At 40.7% G+C, this 19,585-nt stretch overlaps 1 protein-coding gene across 3 annotated transcripts; it reads right to left on the bottom strand.

The window, feature by feature from the left end:
- Nucleotides 1-492: 492 nt before the first annotated feature.
- On the bottom strand, nucleotides 493-18,568 carry ANP32E (acidic nuclear phosphoprotein 32 family member E). 3 transcript variants are annotated; one of them, XM_066268063.1, is made up of 7 exons: nucleotides 18,192-18,568; nucleotides 14,998-15,147; nucleotides 13,070-13,192; nucleotides 9,531-9,696; nucleotides 7,934-8,097; nucleotides 2,308-2,359; nucleotides 493-1,437 (listed from the first exon to the last, which is right to left on the bottom strand). In XM_066268063.1, the coding sequence occupies exons 1-7, from the start codon at nucleotides 18,243-18,245 to the stop codon at nucleotides 1,367-1,369; spliced, it is 780 nt and encodes a 259-aa protein (XP_066124160.1). In that variant the 5' UTR covers nucleotides 18,246-18,568; the 3' UTR covers nucleotides 493-1,366. The 3 variants fall into 3 exon arrangements, with proteins under 3 accessions (XP_066124160.1, XP_066124159.1, XP_066124158.1); XM_066268062.1 differs by lacking the exons at nucleotides 493-1,437; nucleotides 9,531-9,696 and having other exon boundaries at nucleotides 2,321-2,359; XM_066268061.1 differs by lacking the exons at nucleotides 493-1,437; nucleotides 2,308-2,359; nucleotides 9,531-9,696 and adding an exon at nucleotides 6,666-7,493.
- Between the last annotated feature and the right edge of the window lie 1,017 nt (nucleotides 18,569-19,585).

The raw sequence follows: 19,585 nt of genomic DNA, 5'->3' as shown, positions 1-19,585 counted from the left end.
TCTACCTTTAATGGACATCCACTTAAAAACAAGTCTTAATTTTAATATGGATTTAGTTCCAAATATTTCCCCCTCTGCCTAATATATTCCAATCAAATGCTGCATCTGGTAATGCTTTAAAACTATAGAAAGAATAATTAAAGGTTCTATTCAGAAAAGTTAGAAACACTTGGAGAGTGACAGCTAAGTCATTTGGAAAGCTAACTTAAAATTTTGACTTGAATGTCTCATTAATTATCAACAGGCAATTCTCCTGATGGAACACTATTGCTGCTTCCTAAGGCTCCATTTTCTTTCTTCCTCTTCCTACACAGTCTGTACATCTTGTCAACCAAGAAAGATTTCCCGTAAGCAGAGTTTGTTGCATAAAACTGCACTGATAATAACATTCATATCTCAGAAAATACTCAGTTTGTTTTACTTAGCTTGTTTAAAACTGAGACAGGTCTGAAAAGGTAGTTGAGGTATAACACTAAATAAAGGTCTTCCTAGGTATCTATAAGTTTCCCAACTTTTTTTTTTTTTTGAGAAGAGGGAAGAGAGTGAATCAAGGAAGGTGATAATAAGGAAAATGCTGAAAGGAAAATGAAAATTGCACACTGAAAAATAAAACAAAAGAAACAACTGGTAGCATGTCATAATCTTCATTCATCTTGAAGAACAAAGGGCTTACCTGCATGTCTCTGAACTTACTATCAGCAATTATTCCTTCAAAACTAGTATCTTATTAGTCACCTGGATTAAAAGGTTTCAGAAACCTCCCCAAAAGCCATTAACTATATTGGTGAATAAAACCTTTACTATTCTGCTCCTACTGTCCAAGTTATTCATGTGACAAATAAGTATCCAATAACCCTTAGCAAAAAAAAAAAAGTCATTGCTTTCCAAATACAGAGCTCTGGGTCACCTCTTAAAAAAATAACCAACTTACCATTCATGAGACTATTTTTATTTCATATTTCAGCTGTGAATTTCAGTAAATAACTCTGATCTCAGTTAATTCATAAGTTACTTTAAAATCTTATGAATGAAATACACCATACTATGCCTGTGTAAAAGTGATCATGTTTTAATTTTGGGCTAAAAATAACCAATACAGTGAGCTTGTATTAGAATAATTAAGATTCTAAATAAACTGCTAATGAATTTCACAATGTCAATGAAAATTTTCTACATACAATATAATCATTAACAGCCTAGTGAATCTTATTTGGAATGATGAGGCAAAAGTAGTAAAACCACACTTTTCCTATAAAAAGGTACATGTTATCTTCTGTAGAGAGAGCTACTGTACATGAAGAAACAAGAAAGATGTGATCGATCAATTGCACACCCAGTAACTTTGGGGATCTGGTCGTAGAATGATCTAGTCATCTTCTTCCTCTCCATCATCTTCAGCATCTCGTTTCCGCTTTTCCCCTCGAAGACCTTCTTCTCCTAAAAGAAAAGTGAAAGAGAAAGTACAAAATAGTTAATTTTAACAAAAAAGTGTTTAAGTTACAAACTTTTTACTCTATCTTAGTGAAAAGTTAATGGCCTTAGAAAAATATAGGTTAAGTTTCCTCTCTGAATTTCTTTTCAATTTCAGTATATTGAACAGACTTAATAGACTTAGAAATCCATAAATAATAACAGCTTGCTAAGCACTCTGGTGGCCAAATCATGAAGTACAGATCAAGAAACTATTAATGGAATTCTTAGTGAATTTCTTCATTTATTTTGAAAGGTCTAGGACTCCGTGGTTGGCAAACTCATTAGTCAACAGAGCCAAATATCAACAGTACAACAATTGAAATTTCTTTTGAGAGCCAAATTTTTTAAACTTAAACTATATATTAATAGGTAGGTACATTCCTTATCGAGGTAGTGCCTGCATGTGTATTTTGTGGAAGAGCCACACTCAAGGGGCCAAAGAGCCGCATGTGGCTCGCAAGCCAGTTTGCCGACCAGGGGAGGTAAACAGTACCAGAGAGCAGATCTAAAAAGGGAATTATCAAGTTCAAGTGTTCTTCCCTTCTAAAGAAGTCTTCACCTTCTCCAAAATGTAAGATCCTAAAAAAATAAATTGAGCTCAAAGATCCATTATTTCTTCATTCCTGTTTTGAAAGTAAATGTTATGTTGTTTATACATTGGAATTAATCAATACCGAGAGATTACTTTAAAAAAGATTTTATACCTCTCAAGGCATTCTATATGTTGCAAAAATCAGAGATCAGTAATCATTTTGAATTATAAACTCATTCTTTAAAATTCATGAATAGCTATAACTCTAATTTTAGAATATTTTTATGGCTAACATAACTCACCCTCTTCTTCTTCATCCCCTTCTTCAACATAGTCATCATCATCTTCTTCATCCTTGAAATTTAAATATTCAGTTTGAGTATAAAAGAGCCATGACACAAATTTTTCAGTTTCATAATACATTCCAGCAAAGCACAAGAAACTAAGGTTATTCTGTGTTCTGATAAACTCTGTGTAACTTATAAATGACCTTTTAAACACCCAGCTAAATCTAGTTGCTTTATGAAAATAAGCTGTTTAAAAAAATTTTTTTTAATTTATTTTAGAAAGAGAAGAAGGGAAAGAGAGAGAGAGAGTTACAGGAACATCATTCTGTTCCTATATGTGCCCTGGCCGGGGATCGAACCGGCAACCTCTACACTCCCAGATGATGCTCTAACCAACTGAGCTATCCAGGCAGGGCAAAAAATATAATTGCTGTTTTAGACCAGCAATGTTCAAAACTTGGCAACAATGGAAATGTTCAATATCTGTGCTGTCCAGTCCAGTAACCACTAGTCACACGTGGCTACTAAGCATTTGAAATGTGACCAATGCACATCAATGTTTGAATAAGATTCAAACAAAAAATAGCTAATCAAATACCTTTTTTTTTTTGACAGTCAGCGAGAGGGACAGATAGGGACAGAAAGACAGGAAGGGAGAGAGAGAGATGAGAAGCATCAATTCTTCAATGTGGCTCCTTAGTTGTTCATTGATTGCTTTCTCATGTGCCTTGACCAGGGGGCTACAGCAGAGCGAATGACCCCTTGCTCAAGCCAGCAACCTTGGGTTCAAGCCAGTGACCTTGGGCTTCAAGCCGGTAACCTTCAGGCTCAAGCCAGCGACCACGGTCATGTCTATGATTCCATGCTCAAGCCAGTGACCCCACACTCAAGCTGGTGAGCCCGCACTCAAGCTGGAGATCTTGGAGTTTCGAACCTGGGTCCTCTGCATCCCAGTCAGACGACTCTATCCACTGTGCCACCACCTGGTAAGGCTCAAATACCATTTCTATTTCCTTCTAATTTCTTTTTAAATCTCAGTAGCCCCTGATGATTCCCCTGGCTATTAGTTTCTAAAAATAAGACTTCATATTGTTTTTATTCATATTGTTGTATGCTGATGTAAATTTTTAATTTTATGGGATTTTAATTAATTTTAACTTTAATTTTTTTAAGACTTTATTTATTCATTTTAGAGATGAGAGAGACAGAAGAGGGGAGGAGCAGGAAGCATCAACTCCCATATGTGCCTTGACCAGGCAAGTACAGGTTTTCAAACTGGCAACCTCAGCATTCCAGGTCAACTCTTTATCCACTGCGCCACAACAGGTCAGGCCTGACTTTAATTAATTTTAATAGCCAAATGTTCCCGGTGACTACTATAATGGAAAGATTCTTCTGTCTTTCAAGGACAGTGTCTGATTTTATACCTTGTAGTAGGAATTACCTGAATCCTGGCCCAAACACAGATAAATGTATTGAACAAGTTACTTAATCTCTCTGGACCCCAGTTTTTCAATCAGTAAAAGGAAGTATTTATCTAGAAAGATCTATAAGTTCCTTCTACGTCTAAAAAAAATCTACATATTAAAATAGCAAATGTCAAGTCACAATAAACTTGATCTATAACTCTTGCAGAATGAGTTGCTCTGGATAGCTAAGATTTCAACATAGCTTTGAAACATTAACACCTTTTTTTTTTTTACTTTAGCCAACTGGGATGCAAACCTCTAAAGTGCACTGAACACTCTTCTACCATTCTCTGCTAAACCCAACAAACCTTTTTCTTGAATTATCAGTTACCATTTTGATCATGAACATTATACTAATAGTATTGCCAATTCCTTCAGAGACTATTAATATATATAAGGCAGTTTTCTCATTTTTAAAATGAGTTGTGAATTTCCCTAGTTTTTATGCCTTGTCTTTTGCAGTGTGTTACTATTTCAATTTTAATCTACTATGGATTAAAAAAATAGATCAGCAAGCTTATCAGAGGACTAAATATAAAAGAGAAAATAAGTTTAGAATAACAGCATGAACAATGTCCTACAAAGAAAATGTCTTTTATTTTGGTTACTCAGAGTCCTTTTACACTTACTGCCTTGTTCTTGGCTATCTGCCAAATGGCTGAGAGCTGTATGTTAAAAAAAAAAAGAAACCCTCCAATCCCACAGAAGTTTATTGCTCTTTAAAACTACTTAAATTGGCAAGTGTCAAGGACTGCTAGATAGTGAGGGAAAACTTGGACACCCTCACTTTTCACAGTATTGACAGTCCCATTTGTGTCTAGAAATACTAAACAGAACCAATTTCTCCAGCATTTAGCTAACAAAGACACTGTAAAGCATTCCATACCAAAACACCATCAAGCTACAGGGAATAGAAGAAATGAGCGGTAGCAAATAGTACAAAAAGGAACCACAATAAAAATCAGGAGAATCCACAGCCTCAAACTAAAGACAAAAATAAAAGCAAGGAAGAGAAGGGGGTTAGAGAAGAAAGAGGAAAGGTGGGGGAAAGGTGAGGAAAGGAGGGGGAGGGAGAGTAAAGGGGGGAAGGAGAGAGACGAAACATTTTAAACATATTACATCTGCAAGGAATGATAAAGGAAGATGCTTAAACATTTATAATTTTTTAAAAACACTTGAGATACTAATCATCACATTTATTCCTTGGTAATTTAGAGCCTAACTTTTTAGAGCCTAACTCTAAAAAGCTAATTACTTCTCTGGATTTTGTTTTAAACAAAATATGATTAGATAAGTTGATTCATGTTTGTAAGCCTTTAAAATATATATACATAAAATCAATTAGACCACCAGGAACTTGCTCTGTAAAGACTCTGGTCTCTTCCTAATTAGTGGGAAATAAAATGTTTCCTCATTTGTACTACAAATAATACAAAAGCACCATAATTCCCAATTCTTCTAAAGCTACCTTCCCTGTTTTTAATGAAATATATTATACCTAAAGTCCTTCTTTGTACATATTAATTTCTTACCTCTGAAGAGCAGCTGAAATAGAAATAACAGTCGAACAAAAAATAGCTAATCAAATCCCATTTTTATTTCCTTCTCATTTCTTTTTCAATCCCAGTAATCCCTGATGCTTCCCCTGTATCTTAGTCTCTAAAAACAAGACTTCGTTTGAAATAACCACGTTACCTCATCATAATTGAGAACTTCTGGCCCGCTACCTGGGTATTACTCTGACTTAATATCATATGCATTATCTTAGAGGTTCTTGCTCTATACTTGGCCATGTCATTTTTACTTAATATTCCCCAATAGTCAATGAAATGATAAACATAAACATTTGCAGTTAGCTGAAGGTCATTTTTAAGTTACTTAACACTATTTTTTTTCCCATTTTTCTGAAGCTGGAAACAGGTAGAGACAGTCAGACAGACTCCCGCATGCGCCCGACTGGGATCCACCCGGCACGCCCAGCAGGGGCGATGCTCTGCCCACCAGGGGGCGATGCTCTGCCCATCCTGGGCGTCGCCATGTTGCGACCAGAGCCACTCTAGCGCCTGAGGCAGAGGCCACAGAGCCATGCCCAGCGCCCGGGCCATCTTTGCTCCAATGGAGCCTTGGCTGCGGGAGGGGAAGAGAGAGACAGAGAGGAAAGCGCAGCGGAGGGGTGGAGAAGCAAATGGGCGCTTCTCCTGTGTGCCCTGGCCGGGAATTGAACCCGGGTCCTCCGCACGCTAGGCCGACGCTCTACCACTGAGCCAACCGGCCAGGGCCTTAACACTATTTAGACTTAAGAAGAATTATTGGCATAGAAAATAAAAAGCCAAAGACAAAATAATATAAGTTCATTATTTTACTAAATAAATTAAAACTTAGGGGGAAAATATTCAAGTTATATGCTGACATAAATTGAATAGGTTGCCTTTCTCTGTGAATACTTGAAATACTTAAAAGTTTTCTTCTTCATGACTATATAGCTCCTAACTCACTAAGGCCCCAAACAAATTTGAGCCCCGTATTTTCCCAATGGTTTCAGAGAAAAATGATCATTAATCAGTGATATCATCTATCTAACCAATGTAAAAGCCATTGAAAAACAAATGAGAATACTAACAATTTCTAGTCTAAATAAGATGTTATTTTTAATAATAAACTTATTTTAAATTATAAACTATGAAAACAAAACTCAATAATTTAACATTAGGAGAAAGTAACTTATCTAAACGCCCAGGAGTGAAAAGATCATTTGTTCAAGTCAACTGACATTTCCTGTGAGCTTACTATGTCCCAGCCAAATCAGTTTTTACAAAAGTGTCTATAGGTAATAGAAGTTTAATCAAGGTTCAAAGGTAACAGAGAAAGGAGTGATTGTCTATGAAAAATTATAAAAAGCTTTAATAATGAGGCAACTCCAGAGTTGAGTTTTTAAAGATAAAAGTTCATGAGGCATGATTCATGTGGTGGTTACACAAATATAAACATACATAAAAGTTTATGGACTTGTACATGAAGTTAGTGTACTTTACATGCTTTACTATATGTTTACTCAGAAAAGAGAAAGTTCATCAGAGGGCATGGGTACAAAATCATTTCAGATAAACAAATGTACTTTAGAATACTACTCACATCATATACAGACAGAAAGGCAACAAATATGTAGCTTCAGGTGACAATTTAATTTGGTATTAAGGGAGATAAAACCAGAGAAGGAAGTAGGGGCTAAACAATCATGGGTCTTGTGTGTCTTGGTGGCAGCAGGGAAACAGAAAAGGATTTCAAGTAGGCTAGTGATAGGATCACATTTGCACCTAGACTACGCAGACAGGCACTGCAAAGGATACACCTGTTGTGATGCTGTATTCAGAGAGAGTATTTAGAAAGCTACAACAAAACCATAAGCAGAAAATAATTAGAGAAAAGTTTTCTTGAGTGCCTACAATGTGCCAGCAACTAGATACTTTACATATTTTGTTAAATCCTTAATTCTACGAGATAGTATAATCGAGGTGGATTTGGGGGATTTGTTTTTTTATTCAGTGAGAGGAGGGGAGGCAGAGAGACAGACTCCTGCATACGCCCAACCAGGACCCACTTGGCAAGCTCACTAGGGGGCGATGCTCTGCTCATCTGGGGCCATGCTCCCAAGGGAGCCATCCCGTCTTAGCGTCTGAGATGGAGGCCATGGAGCCATCCTCCTGGGGCCAACCTGCTCCAATTGAGCCATGGCTGCGGGAGGGGAAGAGAGAGAGAAAAGTGAAAGGGGGAGGCATGGAGAAGCAGATGGACACCTTTCCTGTGTGCCCTGGCTGGGAATCGAAACCAGGACATCCACAAGCTGGGCAACATTGTACCACTGAGCCAACCATCCAGGGTCAATCTAGGTTTTAGTAAGGCAGAAACTAAGGCTCAGAAACATTTGGAAAATGGTTCCACCATACCATGCCGCTGAGGGAAAAATGGATTTGAAAGCTAGCTTCAAGGTAAAAATCAATAGGTGTTCATGATCATCTGGTTAGTATGAACTGGAGGCAGTGATGGAAAAAAATGACAGGCAGACAGACACATGTACCCCCATAAGTTAGATTTCTATACAACTTAGTTTTTATAGTACTTAGCCCTGTGCCTAAATAATAGCTTTTCAGTGCATGTAAAAAGGGTCTGTTCACCTGAATCTCCTCTCGCATTAAGTATGAGAGGCCTACTTCTTCTTCTCCCTCTCCCAATTCTGAGCCGGCTTCATCTTCATCTTCATCCTCATCATCTTCTTCCTCTTCCTCTTCCTCATATCCTTCAGGTGGACCAGCTTCCTCTTCATCATCTTCATCTCCATCTTTAAAAATATTTTAAGAGATGTGCAAATGGCTGGGCACATGTTTCTTGATAATATGTTGTTGATCCTTTTAACCTTTGCCCCAATCACTTCAAACTTTTAAGCCAATGGGTAGGCAGTATCTCAGGGTGATATTATTTTTTTAAATGTCTCTTTTATAACACCCATATTTACTATTTGAGAAATATGGTTTCTAAATACTGAAGATTTTTCAATGTACAGATTTTCATCAAAACATTACATATACTGAGGTTTGTTTTATTTTGTGGACACTTCAAAAGCTGCTTGTCCCTCATGTCATTTTTTTTCTTTTTCTTTTCCAAGTGAGAGGAGGAGAGAAGAGAGACAGACTCCTGCATGCACCCCAATCAGGATCCACCCGGCAACCCCCATCTGGGGCTGATGCTCTGCCCATCTGGGACCATGCTTCCAACCGAGCCTGGGCCGATGCACTCAAACCAATCAAGCCATGGCTGCGGGAGGAGAAAAGAGAGAAAGAGAGAGAAGGGGCAGGGGGAGGGGTGGAGAAGTAGAGAAGCAGATGTTTGCTTCTCTTGTGTGCCCTGACCAGGACTCAAACCTGGGAAATGCACATACAGGGCAGATGGTCTAACACTGAACCAATGGGCCAGGGCCTCATGTTATTTTATAACATTGTTTATCCATCAAATTGTTTTCAAATAACAAAGTATCCCATTATTAATAACAGCTGTTTTGTCATCTTATATGTTAGTCACCCATTTATCCAAAAATATATAATATATTCACCATCTAATTCTAGAACCTTTTCACCACCCCTAAAGAAACCCTAAATCCATTAGTTCACTCACCGTTCTCCTCTTCCCAAGCCCTGGCAACCATCCATCTACTTTGTATGTATTTGCCTACTCTAGACATTTCTATCTAAAGAGAGTCATATGATACGGAGCCTTTTGTGTCTGGCTTCTTTAACCTATAGAATGTTTTCTAGCTTCACTCACATATCAGGACTTCATTCATTTTTATGACTGAATAGTAATCCATGAATAGACATTTTGTATTTCCATTTGTCAACTGACTGACAGAGATTGTTTCTACTTTGTGGCTATTACACAGAACACTGTGATAAATGATTTTTGTAAAGTACTACTTTAAAAGTTGCAGAAAAATTCAACAATAAATAAATAGACACACAAACAAATAAATAAATCATGCCACTTTTACTGGGTGGTTTATACAGATATACAATGTCATAGAGCCTGATATAATAATCATTAAATTCCACCAAATCTAAAAAGAGAAATACAGGACTAGGGTTGTGGGTTTGTAAATGTTTCTTGTCTTACTAATACCTTTTTTTTCCCCTACACCTAAATACCCATGCCCACTCTAACTGGCATGGATAGAGCAGAGGCTAGAATCGGGACACATTTATGAGTATTACAAATGATTACCTGCATCATCCTCTGCTCCCGAGTCTGGTGCTTCGTTATCCTCCTGATCAAATCCATCTAAGTATGTGATTTGCTGCAGCAGTTCAAAAATACTCTCTCTGTAATCTTCCAGAGTTGTGATCTCACAGTTAAACAAGTCAAGACTTTTCAAATTTTTAAGATTTTGCTGGAAAAGTAAAACATTAAAACTTACATTCAAGGCCCTGACCGGTTGGCTCAGCGGTAGAGCGTCGGCCTGGCATGCGGGGGACCCGGGTTCGATTCCCGGCCAGGGCACATAGGAGAAGCGCCCATTTGCTTCTCCACCCCCCCCCCTCCTTCCTCTCTGTCTCTCTCTTCCCCTCCCGCAGCCAAGGCTCCATTGGAGCAAAGATGGCCCGGGCGCTGGGGATGGCTCCTTGGCCTCTGCCCCAGGCGCTAGAGTGGCTCTGGTCGCGGCAGAGTGACGCCCCAGAGGGGCAGAGCATCGCCCCCTGGTGGGCAGAGCATCGCCCCTGGTGGGCGTGCCGGGTGGATCCCGGTCGGGCGCATGCGGGAGTCTGTCTGACTGTCTCTCCCCGTTTCCAGCTTCAGAAAAATACAAAAATCAAAAATAAAAAAAAACAAATAATAATAAAAAAAAAACTTACATTCAAGATTTAAAATATGTTATTTCTTTTCAATTCATGAACCAGAAAATACATACTTGAACTCAAGAGAATGGTTTTTGAATTTTAAGAATTGTATAATGAAGGGTTATTATACTGAACACAGCCAACTCTCTTACTGAGGCCCTGGCATGCAAACTCCACAGGAGTAGAAACTTGGTTGTGTTCACTGATGTTTCTCCAGGTTAGCATTTTTACTTATTGTAGGGACTCAATATATTTTGTTGACTGAAATCAATGCAATAATAAGCAACAAGAATAATATTTAGTTTAAATCCAGAGTCAAACTTACATTCAACAATTTCAACCTCTTCACAAGCTTTTTAAAAATCAGATCAACCATTTTTAGTTTCACTTCATCTCCTTTTCCTTTCCTCATATTCGTAAACAAATGAGTAAATAATGAAATAACTCAAAAAATAATCAAGAAAGAAGGAAAAAGAATAGATTTAAGAAAATACTAGAAATTTTCAGACCAAATACTCAACTCCTGAAGTTGATAATAAAATATATTTCTCTCCAATTTAAAATTTTATCTGAATGTTTTACTCTAAAGTAAAAGAAACCATTAACCACCTAGATCAGTGATTTTCAACCGGTGTACCGCAAAAAAAAAAAAGAAAGAGAAAAAAATGTATTGATTGATTTTACAGAGGGTAGGAGGAATAAGTATCAATTCATAGTTGCTTTGTTTTAGTTCACTGATTGCTTCCATATGTACCTTGACACAGCAAGCCCAAACCCAGTGACCTCAGCATTCAGGTCGAGGCTCTATCTTCTGTGCCACCACAGGCCAGTCTGTGCCACAAAAAAATTTTAAAACATGTAATACATAAGCCCTGGCCTGGTAGCTCAGTTGGTTGGAGCATCATCCCCATACGCCAAGGTTCAATCCCCAGACAAGGTATATGCATACATAAGTGAAACAACAAAGTGGTTTTTCTCTCTTTACCTCTTTGTCTCTCTAAAATCAATTTTAAAAATATAAAATCAATTTTTAAAAAAGCATTCAATACCTGACTATTTATTTAGTCCGGGGCACTGACATCTTTTCCCTTAAATTGTCAAATGAAAAATGACAACAGCCAACACAACACTAGCCATCAGGTGTGAATGTCCTGTCTTTAACCATAAATATATGCCATATAATGGTGTTGCATCTTATTGGTCACATCACATAAGGTTGCATTTAATTGGTTAATTCTTGGTACCTGAAATCTTTATAAGCACTTGGTTTTTTAAAAAGTCACTTTGAAGCAATAAGGTATGTAATTACTATATTTCTTTTAAGTGAGAGGAGGGGAGATAGTTAAGACACACTCCAGCATGCGCCCTGACCAGGATCCACCTAGCAAACCCCATCTGGGGCCAATGCTGGAATCAACCGAGCTATTTTTAGCATCTGAGGCTTGATGCTGGGAACAACCGAGCTATCCCCAGCACCTGGGGCCAACGCTCAAACCAGTTGAGACACTGACTGTGAAAAGGGAAAAGGGAGAGAGAAAGGAGTAGAGAAGCAGATGGTTGTCTCTCTTGTGCGCCCTGACCAGGAATCAAATGTGGGATGTCCATACACTGGGCCGACGCTCTATCCACTGAACAAAATAGACAGGGCCCCTATTATTTTTAAATCAATCAAAATTATACCTTTTTTGTCAGGTCAGCAAAAAATATATTTTTTGCTATGCAGCAGAATTTTAGTAATTAGTTTATGTGTACCATGAGATGAAAAAGTTTAAAATTGCTGACCTATATCACAACATATAAGAAATTCAGAAGTTTCAAAAGAGTGAAACAGAAATCAATAGAATAACCTCTCCTCTGATATTAAAATATTTATGTAACTATTAGACAAATATTGATAAATAATCTTCACAATAAGCAGAGATAAAAATTTGATATGTATGAATTTCCATTTTTATTCCAATAGATAATATCAATAAAAATTGTTATTCAAAGTACTGTGGCCCTGGCCAGGGTTGGTTAAAGTGATGTCTCAATATGCCAAGATTGTGGGTTCAATCCCTGGTCAAGGCATATACAAGAATCAACCAATGGCCTGACTAGTGGTGGCACAGTGGATGGAGCATCAACTTGGGACACTGAGGTCCCAAGTTCAAAACCCTGGGGTCGCCAGCTTGAGTGCAGGCTCACCAGCTTCAGCAGAGGGTCCCTGGCCTGAGAATGGGATCATCGACATAATCCCATGGTCGCTGTCTTGAAGCCCAAGGTCACTGGGTTGAGCAAGTGGTCACTGGCTCTCCTGGAGCCCCCAGTTCAAGGCATGAAAAGAAATCAATGAACAACTCAAGTGCCACAACTATGAGTTGATGCTTCTTATCTCTCTCCCTTCCTGTTGGTCTGTCTCCCTCTCTATAGCTATCCTATGCACACACATGCCTGTGTTAAAAAAAGAAAAAAAAAAGAATCAGCCAATGAATGCATAAATAAGTGGAATGGCAAATAGATGTTTCTCTCTCTCTGTCTCTTCCCCTTCCTCTCTAAAGATTAATAATTTTTTTAAAATTTAATTAAAAGTACTATGAATATAAAATGCAGTTTTTTGGAAATTAGAAACCATCTGAAATTTTCAGTATTTCCAATAGTCTTCAAATATTAGTGTCTCATTTGAGCAATTGATTACATTAAAGCTTTATTGTACCTTCCTATCTTTTACTTTTTTCCATCCAGCATATCTATTGTATGCCTTTTAACCTTCTTATTTATATTCTTTTGTTTTACTTATGAATAAAACAAAAATATCTGTCTAAATAAATGAGCAGTATTTTTGTTTTTGCTTAGAAATACACATACACACACACACACACACACACACATCTCAGAAAAATTAAACCAAATAAAGCAAGCCCAGAGACAAAACTTTCCACTTACCAGAGCTTCTACTGCAGTGAGATCTTTGATTTTGTTTCCACTCAAATTTAGATGGGTAAGATTAGGACATTTCTCTGCCAGGACTTCCAAGCCTCCAGAAATTATATTGTCACTAAGTTCCAACTATATATTGAACATGGGGAGAAAAGAGAATGGTGAAGACTTAGGATAGATCAAAGATTTTTTAAATATATCAATTTGAAGAAAACATTTGTCACTCTCTCTGGCTTCAAGACTGTCATAAGTAATTCAGTTCCAAATTCCACCTACAACCGCCAAATAGTATAATAGAACCCCTGTACAGAGAGATGCTTAACTAATGATGGAGCTACATCCAGATAAAACCAACACCATAAGTTGAAAATATTGCAAGTCAAAAGTGCATTTAACCCTGGCAGGTTGGCTCAGCAGTAGACCGTCGACCCTGCATGTGGATGTCCCAGGTTCAATTCCTCTCTATCTCTCTCTTCCCTTCCCGCAGCCAAGGCTCCATGGGAGCAAAGTTGGCCCCGGGTGCTGAAGATGGCTCCATGGCCTCTGCCTCAGGCACTAGAATGGCTCCAGCCACAGAGGAGCAACAGGCCAGATGGGCAGAGCATCGCCCCCTGGTGGGCATGCCGGGTGGATCCCGGTCAGGCACATGCGGGAGTCTGTCTGCCTTCCTTCTCCCCCCGCACCACCATCCTGGCTTCTCACCTCAGAAAAATACAAAAATAAATAAATAAATAAAAAGTGCATTTAATACACCTAACCTACCAAACATCATAGCTTAGCCTAGCCTATCACATGCTCAGAATACTTACATTAGCCTACAGTTGGGCAAAATCATCGAACACATTTAATAAATACACTGTAGAATATCAGTTATTTACCCTTGTGATCTCACAGCTGACTCGGAGCTCTGGCTTATTGACACTGCCCAGCATCATGAGAGGGAATCATACCACACTATTGCTAGCCAGTAACGGATCAAAATTCAAAATTGGTAGTGCAGTTTCTACTGAATGTATATATATTGTTTTTGCACCATCATAAAGTCAAAAAGTTGTAAGTTGGGGACTCTTAACATAGGTTTGGTTCCAATTGTTTAATAGTTGGATTTTATGTTTCTTTTTTTTTTTCTTAAGTGAGAAGTGGGGAGGCAGAGAGACAGACTCCTGCATTCGCCCCAAAGAGGATCCACTGGGCAAGCCCTGTACTGAGCAATGCTATGCCCATCAGGGGCCACTGCTCCATTGCTTGGCAACCAAGCTATTTTTAGAACCTGAAGCAAAGCAATGGAACCATCCTCACCGCCCAGGGTCAACTTGCTCCAACTGAGCCATGGATGCTGGAGGAGAAGAGAGAAATAGAGAAGAAAGGGGAGGAGGTGTGGAAAAGCAGATGGTCACTTCACCTGTGTGCCCTAACCAGGAATCAAACCCCAGGACATCCACATGCCAGGCCAACACTTTACCACTGAGTCAACCAGCCAGGGCCAAATTTTATGTTTCAAAGTAAAACATTTGGTAGATGTTAAATTCAAATTCATGCTATAACACAATTTCATTATTAAATTTAAATGTCTAAAAGCAATGTATTACAGCAGATTGTGCGTGACCTGTGGTAGCACAGTGGATAAAACGTTGACCTGGAATGCTAAGGACAACAGTTTGAAACCCCAGGTTTGCCTGATCAAGGCACATATGGGAGGTTGATGCTTCCTGCTCCTCCCTCCCCTTTCTCTTTCTTCTCACCTCTAAAATGAATAAATAAAATCTTTTTTTTAAATAGAGCTGATTGCAAAATGTAGATAACCCTCTTGCTTACCTCTAGAAACTAGAACCTTTAATTAAAAGGCAAAATAGTTATTGCATTTGGCCAAAAACTAGAAATAATAGCCCTTGGCATTCAAAATATGATACTTTTCATGCCTAATGTCAACTTACCTTTCGAAGTTTATTTAAGTTGGGCAGCCGGGCCAGTGAACTTAGTTCCACATTAGCCATACTCAGAAACTCTAGTTTTTTAAAAGTATCATTCAGGCCCTCAATTTCCCCATTGACACAGTGGCAATTATCAAGGACTAATTGTGTCACCTGTAAGAGAACAAAAATGATTCTTTAGTTTGCAGTCTGCTTAGCAGAAGATTTTGGGTGAATGTTAAAACCACCAATCCCCTTACAGAGATCCTTTTCATTCTCAAAAAGGAAAAAAAAATGAAATATAGTCTACAGTCATCATTATAAGTTAACCTATTTTCTTTAATGAGAGGAAGACAGACAGATTCCCATAGGCACTCAGGCAGGGATCCCCCCAGCAACCCCTCTCTGGGCCAACATTGGAATCAACTGGGCTATTTTTAGCATCTGAGGCTGACACACTCAGACCAACCAAGCCATCCCCAGCACCTGGGGCCCGCACTGAAACTGAGGCCACTGGCTGCTGGAGGGAAAGTGGGAGAGAAGGAAGAGAGGGAGGGGAAGAGAGAGAAAAAGGGGAGAGAAGCAGATGGTTGTTTCCCCAGTGTGCCTTGACTGGGAATCAAACCCGGACATCCACACACCAGGCCAACACTCCATCCACTGAGCCAACCGGACTGAGAACTTGGACTGAGAAGTTTACCTGCTTCAAATCTGATGCATTAAAAATAAATAAATAGCCTTTGAAAAAGGTCCTATGTAAAATTTGTTTCTGGCTCTGGTGAGAACTCTCAAATCAGAGCATGTATTTAAGCAATGAGGGGATACCTAGATTACTGGGAAAGGGTACAAGCGAGCTGCCCTGAAAGAGTAGAGAGAAGAAAGGAAACTGTTTTATTCACTTTTTCAGTTTAAACTTCCTTATCTTTAGTTGATAAATTCCACCATAACTCAAAAATACCTTGTTATCCTCCATGAAGAAATATGAGAAAGCTCCTGAGAGCCCAGATTTCAGAAGTTTTTTGTTCTAATATCAAGGCCAAACAATATTACCCAGAGCGGTAGATATATCCTTGACAAAATGTTATTTTTCCCTGCCATCTTGGTAGCATTTTTGTGACTTTCTTCCCATTCTTGGGAAGTAGGGGCAGTGCTGGATTCTCTGCTAGGTCAGAGTTGTAGAATAAAACTTACTGAGGTGGGCCTAAATGGACTTAATCTTAAGGGAGAAGTAGGAGACTCTGACTCGCCATTCCCAAAATGTTTGAAGTATTCTGAGGGCTAAAAATTAGCAACAAAGAATGCCTCCTTCTCTATTTGAAAATGACTTACACATAACTACTTCAGTGAGCAGAGAAGGCATTAGGATCTGTTTAAAGATGAGGACGCCATAGCCCAGAGGGTGAGAATGACTTGCTTGGTGTCACACAGAATGTGACAGAACTGTGCCTCCACTCTAAATCTTCTAACTCCTGGTCTAGCTTAGCTGAGGAGGGTTAATAGATTTGGTGTCAGAAAACTAGTTTTCCACTTGAGTAAATAACTATAGGGCCCTAAGACTCCGCGAATACAATCCACCTAATCAGTTTGTCTGAAGGAGTAAGGAAATAGCAAAGAGGAAAAGCGTTCTGTGAACTGTAGAAAGCTATGCAAATACAAGAGACCGTTATTACACCACAGGGGAGGAAGGAGAGGCAATCGCCAAAGCCGGCAAGGAAATTACTACGAGAGGGTCGGTAAACGAAGGGGGGAGGGGGGAGATTTTACTTTTCCAACCCAAGACTTAATTAAAAAAGCATTCTAAATGTGTGCTTCTAGTAGACAGCTTTTAAAGTTTTATTTTGCTTTTTCTTAAGCCCCTAATGAGCAGGCCCTAGAAAACGTCCAGTTCTCTCTGATAATAGCGGCTGTCACCTCCTCCTTTACCTGCCAATTTCAGGGAAACAAACTTTTTTTTTTAAGTACAGAAAGATCTGCAGCCGGACCGACCCTACTCATCCTTGATGCTAGCATGTACAGGCACCGCCTCCACCCCTGCTGAAATAATTATATCCCTTATCTCTCAATCCTGGGTTTATCTCAGAGGCCGCAGTTCGCAGGACGCAGGACTCCAGACACTTTCCTCTGTGCTCAGAAGTATGAGGTTCTTGGCTGGTCACAGCCTGGCTCTGGCGACCTGCCGCTCCGACCGACCCCACACGGGGCGGGGACTCCCCACGGAAAACGAGGTCGCCTTCCAGCCCGCGTTCCCTGGCGCCTCCGTCCCGGGCGGGAAGGGCTGGGTGAAGCCAGAGGCAGCCTCAGAAAGGCGGAACCGCCTCCTGCCCGACCCCCAAAAAGTTGACTGCAAACCCGCCTCGCGAGGCCCCTCCCAACCCCGTCTCTTTAACTAAGGCGACAGCAGCAAGCGCGCATCATTAGTTCCGCCGAACCCATCTTTGAAGCACAAAACCCAAGAGCCATTTGTAGAGTTTTGTGAAACCGCCTCCAGGGATCAAATTCGGAGTTGCAGCCATCACGACAAGACATCCGAATATCGTTACATCGCGGGAGATGAAGGGGATTATGCCTCGAGTACCCTCTCCACCTCCAATTACAGCAACGAGTCCCCCAAATTTATCCGCGGCCGGAGAGCCGGCCGCTGACCCAGATTCCGCCTGGCGCAGTCGGCGCGCGCGCTTCCCGGGGGTGTGGGCGCTGCCGGCAGCGGGTGGTCGCCGACTGCGTCAGCGACCCCAGCCCGCGCCCAGCGCGATGCTGTCTGACGCCCAGGGCCTCGAGACTTGGGGCGCACTCCCCAAAAAACAGGAGTTGGCAACACTGAAGAAAAGTTGGACTAACTTCTCAGACGACGATGGCTGCGGGCGAGTGGGACTGGGGGGTCGCGCCCACACCGCCCACCTCCACGAAGAGGAACTCGGGGAGCCCAGCAGCCCCCAACACCCTGATTCCCGCCCCCCGAGGCCAGGACACCTCACTCAAAGAAAGGCGAAAGGGGATAAGCCCCCATGAACACAAAAACGCCCCTAGAAACTTACACCCTTCGCCATTTTAAGTAAAAGATTTTAATGACTTAAAAAAACTTCAAATTAAATGTTTCCCTCCAAACCAAGGTAGGGGTTAATTCGTTACCTCTTCCTACATACCCACCCAGGCCCCCCGAAACTCGACCCTCCAAATACTGGGCTGATGGGGAAGGGGAGGGGGCTGAGTCATCTCACCTCCTCCGGGGCTCTATTCCTTAACTCCAGGTTAATCCTCTTCTTCATGTCCATGTCCTCCGGCTCTTCTGCTACTACTCTCCTCCGTTTTTCTGTCCTGCCTCTCCCACTACTCACAACCCTCAAATTGTAAGATTTGGAAATGAATGAAAAGAAACGCAAATATAATGCCCACCACCACCAGATAGGTGTGGGGAAGAAAGAAGAGAATAGCAAATGGAGTCCAAGGAGTTGGACTAACTCAGCTGCCAACACCTCCTTGTCCACACACTCGCGCGCGCGCGCACACACACACACACGTACATGCACACACCCGCAGTTCCTTCCCCTTCAATGGCTGCTGATAGACTGAGCCTCCATGACACCGCACCGCCAACCCCCTGGCCTACACTCCACCCACCTCCCGAATGTATTGGTTAATTCTTCAACATCACACTATTCCATTGGACTGCATAAATGTCTATCAGCCTTGAGGGCGGACCTGAGCCAGAAACGCTGTGTCTATTAGCTACAACCAAGCGCGCAGTTAATTCCGATAGGTCCAAGAGGGTGTTCATCCCGGGGAAATTATTTTGAATCCCAGTAGCCCCTCTACTTTTCTTTGTGTGGTTGGCGCGCTTTCGCTAGGCTTTCGGATGGTTTTGATGCCTGTTGGATTTGTTGGTTTGTTTTCTTTATGTTTTTCTTGTTAAAAGGAGAAAGAAAGCATCCTTCTTACGTGCCCAAGTAGTGAGACTGGCAGTTCTACACACGGCATTCACCGGCTCTTGGCGGGTTTTTGTTTGTTTGTTTGTTTGTTTTTGTTGTGTGTTTTTTTTGTATTTTTCTGAAGCTGGAAACAGGGAGAGACAGACAGACTCCCCGCCCGACTGGGATCCACCGGGCCCGCCCCTCTTGGCGGTTTTAAAGTATAGTTCCTGCTTTGCAGGCAAGGTGCACAGCAACAGGCACATCACATAAAAAAGCATGCAATCCGCCTTACCAGGTGGTGGCGCAGTGGATAGAGCGTCGGACTGGAAAACCCAGGTTCGAGACCCCGAGGTCACCAGCCTGAGCGCGGGCTCATCGAGTTACTCGGTCTTCTGAAGGCCCACGGTCAAGGCACATATGAGAAGGCAATCAATGAACAACTAAGGTGTAGCAATGCTCAACGACAAACTAATGACTGATGCTTCTCATCTCTCTGTCCCTGTCTATCCCTCTCTCTGACTCCCTCTTTGTCTCTGTTAAAAAAAAAAAAAAGCATGCAATCCTTCATGGCACTGCCCTGCCGAGGTCACGTTTCTGATGCAGAACCAGAGCCGAGATAAGGATGATATTTTTAACTTCCACCATGAGAGACAACGATTGTGAAAGAGTTGAATGAAGTACCTAAGTTAGGCACCTGTAAATAA

The sequence above is a fragment of the Saccopteryx bilineata genome, chromosome 3, assembly GCF_036850765.1.
Source record: "Saccopteryx bilineata isolate mSacBil1 chromosome 3, mSacBil1_pri_phased_curated, whole genome shotgun sequence".
Taxonomy (NCBI): Eukaryota; Metazoa; Chordata; class Mammalia; order Chiroptera; family Emballonuridae; genus Saccopteryx; species Saccopteryx bilineata.
Note: the sequence above shows the minus strand (reverse complement) of the source record. Positions and strands in the feature narration are given on the sequence as shown.

Bases quoted from the DNA above. Each gene is read 5' to 3' on its own strand.
- ANP32E (XM_066268063.1), bottom strand. From the start codon at position 18,245: ATGGACATGAAGAAGAGGATTAACCTGGAGTTAAGGAATAGAGCCCCG. The intron at 13,193-14,997 runs GTAAGTTGACAT...TTCAATATATAG, and splicing joins ACTTAAATAAACTTCGAAAG to TTGGAACTTAGTGACAATAT. The intron at 1,438-2,307 runs GTGAGTTATGTT...CTTTTCTTTTAG, and splicing joins AGGGGATGAAGAAGAAGAGG to GAGAAGAAGGTCTTCGAGGG.